The sequence below is a fragment of the Amphiura filiformis genome, chromosome 16 (genome assembly GCF_039555335.1).
Source record: "Amphiura filiformis chromosome 16, Afil_fr2py, whole genome shotgun sequence".
Taxonomy (NCBI): domain Eukaryota; kingdom Metazoa; phylum Echinodermata; class Ophiuroidea; order Amphilepidida; family Amphiuridae; genus Amphiura; species Amphiura filiformis.
In genome coordinates, this window is record NC_092643.1 from 28245396 (window position 1) to 28248341 (window position 2946).

The 2946-nt window shown below is 35.5% G+C and overlaps 1 protein-coding gene across 5 annotated transcripts in view; it reads left to right on the forward strand.

The window, feature by feature from the left end:
- Nucleotides 1-241: 241 nt before the first annotated feature.
- Nucleotides 242-2946, forward strand: part of LOC140135836 (neuropilin and tolloid-like protein 2) — a 268948-nt gene continuing 266243 nt past the window's right edge. Inside the window, exon 1 of one of the 5 annotated variants that reach the window (XM_072157470.1) lies at nt 242-1352. In XM_072157470.1, coding sequence (XP_072013571.1) covers nt 1169-1352 — 184 coding nt within the window. In that variant the 5' untranslated portion in view covers nt 242-1168. The remainder of the gene's footprint in view (nt 1353-2946) is intronic. The other 4 variants (XM_072157465.1, XM_072157468.1, XM_072157467.1 and 1 more) reach the window with 4 other exon arrangements.

Consider the following 2946-nt stretch of genomic DNA (forward strand, 5'->3'; position numbering starts at 1 on the left):
TTCAGTCTGTTTGCTATATTTCGTGTTTTTCCTTCATGGGACACTGGTTGAACAACATGATGTAGTTATCTCAGTTGGGCTTGTGTTTTCATATCTTGTAAAATTCATGTTATAGTCTTTTCACGACGATACTTACTTGGAGCTAGAGATAATGATTGTTGCTGCAGCTCACAATCAGTACATCAGCACTTCCGGTTATCTATATACTGTATGCTCGTTTTACCCCCTTTTCGCTAGTAAGTCTGTAAATCTCGCGTTAATATAAGATACGTTTTCTGTCGGGCGGGAATACTGCAGCCTATAGTGAAGTTAAAAGTGCTCCTCCATCGCTCAAGCATGAAACCAAACGTGCGAGGAAAACCAGCTGTAGCATACTATACTAGGATTTCTCAATACTGCCGTTTTTTTATATTTCAATATTAAACAATTTATATATTTTGTCTGAGGTGATAGTGTTAGGAGATATTTTGACAGCAGCTTCGCAACTACATTTCTTTGTGCAGTTGCATTCAACAGTTTGTGAAATGCACTGACTGAAAAAAATTACCGACGTGTTGATGATCAACTATAATTGTGATTATCTGCAATCTGTTTTGGTTGTAATCTAGGGGCGGTCCGATTTGGGAATGTCAACCATGTATCTGACACAGCATCACAGAGGAATTCAACAGTACCAAATGGTTAGAGGATGAGTCTGTTGGCTCCTGATGCTGTAACCATATCTACAACAGCAGCAAGAGTGCATGCGTTCTGCACTGATGGGATAGAGTCGTGCAAAGTTCATCACAGCGACGCCTAGGTCACATGTTAATCGTACATCTACTGGATCGGTAATTATTACTCATATCATTCGAAAAATCTGCACAACTATAGGATATATAATGTGTCTATGTGTGTGAAATATTGAAAACAACGGATATACGATCATCCATGTGGGATTGCGTTGTTTATATATCATATTTTGCCAAAGAAAGTACGTCTACATCTTCGATGTCTCTCCATGCTTGTTTTCTGATGTTGTGACACGAACTGCAAGAGTTGCATCACAAACAAACTTGTATGTGTATATGCCGACTAGCAGAGTCTAAATACAGGGAATAAAAACAAAGCAAAGCGTGTCCTCCAGCAATGATTAGACTACCTTCCACGTGATAATATATGGTCTATTATGATACACAATTATATGAATTTGCAAGTGTACAAATGTACAATGGAAAGACTACTATGCTCAGTTTGGAATTCATCTGCTTGTAATGCAGAAAAACTACTCGGATACGGTAGACGTTGTGGTGGTACTTTTTATTTTGGCTTCCCAGGTGGCAAGGTGTGTAAGATACAGCTCTTCCTATACGGTAAGTACACACATTTGATTCTGACACCGGTTATTTTAAATATGTTCGATGTAAGAGATGAGGTTCATAAATTGATATTACTTAGTGTTTTAAAGTTAAGAGTCACAGTTTAGTTTAGCCCCAAAAAGGTGGTTAATTCTCATATACATGGGCGTTGCGACTTTGTCAATATCGTTGAAATGTTCGTGGGTGTCAGGGTTTTTTAACAATTCTCCCCAAATTATAATTGTTAAATTTTCTTGTGGTTGTATAAATTATATGACCATGTTTATTTTGATTTGATGAATTCATCCTGAAGAAAAATTTCAGTGAAGACACTCACGGTTTTATATGCGTGTGTCTTAAAGTCATAATGTACGAATATAATATGAAATTAGGTTAATATAGTTCAAATCTGATTTTGGGCATATTTGTAATGTTCACATATATCCCATACGCCTAACGCCTAAATAGAATCGTCCAATTCGTGTAGTCAGGACAGCGGAATAATTTTGACATAATAATTAAGACCAAAATAGAAGTGGTATTTCCTTTGCTTTACCTTGTTATTTCGGCTAAAATTGAACAAAAATACATGTATTTCATGACAGTTATTACTAATATTTTTTCAGCACTTAGAGTAAAGATTATGGCTCAGATTTTACACAGGTATTGTAAGTTATAATATGAAAAAACCTCTGTAGCGACAAGAATAACATTGTTCTTGGAATAGAATACAAGAATGTAAAACCATACAAGAAAAAACCTTAGTGTGCAATGTGAAGTGAGTGTATGGGGTTGACATACATAATTTATGATACTGTACTTTGAATTAATTATACTGAAATAATTATCTATAAGATAGTGGATTACAGAATTAGAGCAGTGACCACACCGTCGTTGACATCCTTTATTACGTCCAAATTCTCCCATGTTTTAACCAAACATGGTCAAAGTATCATAATTGCTCTCATCTCAAAATCATACATAACAAGTGTCTTTGTTATTTCAAAACCATACTGTGTGATTCCCATCGAATATTAATTTTGTTATTTTTTTCTTAAAAGCTGAAGCAATATTAGTAATAACTGTCAGGAAAGGTTTCTGTTTATTTTAAGCCGAAATAACAAGGTAAAGTGAACCAGCTATTTTGACCGTTTAACGTGGAGTTCTATGTGGGACTGAATGTCTGATTACGACATTATGTTACTGCTCCGTTGACCTGCCAAACACAACAAATTTACATTTAGGTGTAAGTTTTGGACAAATAAGGCAAAAAAATAACCAATTTCATCATTCATTATCTTTAAGACTTATGTTCATAATGTAAAGCGCCTAAGGATGATAACCTCAAGCAGTTCTTCAAAATGGAAAACCATCAAGTTGCGTGTTAGTAGACCCATAAATTGGTTCTTAATGTCTTCAGAGTGTCAATACTCAATGGCGGTAAATCAAATCACACCATGCCTAGATTTAAGAAGCTTATATTGATGACGAATACGGTTAATGATGCTGAAGACCATGATCATATACTGATGCGGATGAAACTATAGGAGGAAAATAAAAGAAGCTGAACGACGTTAAGTTCAATCTCTATTAACCTGCCTCCAAGGGG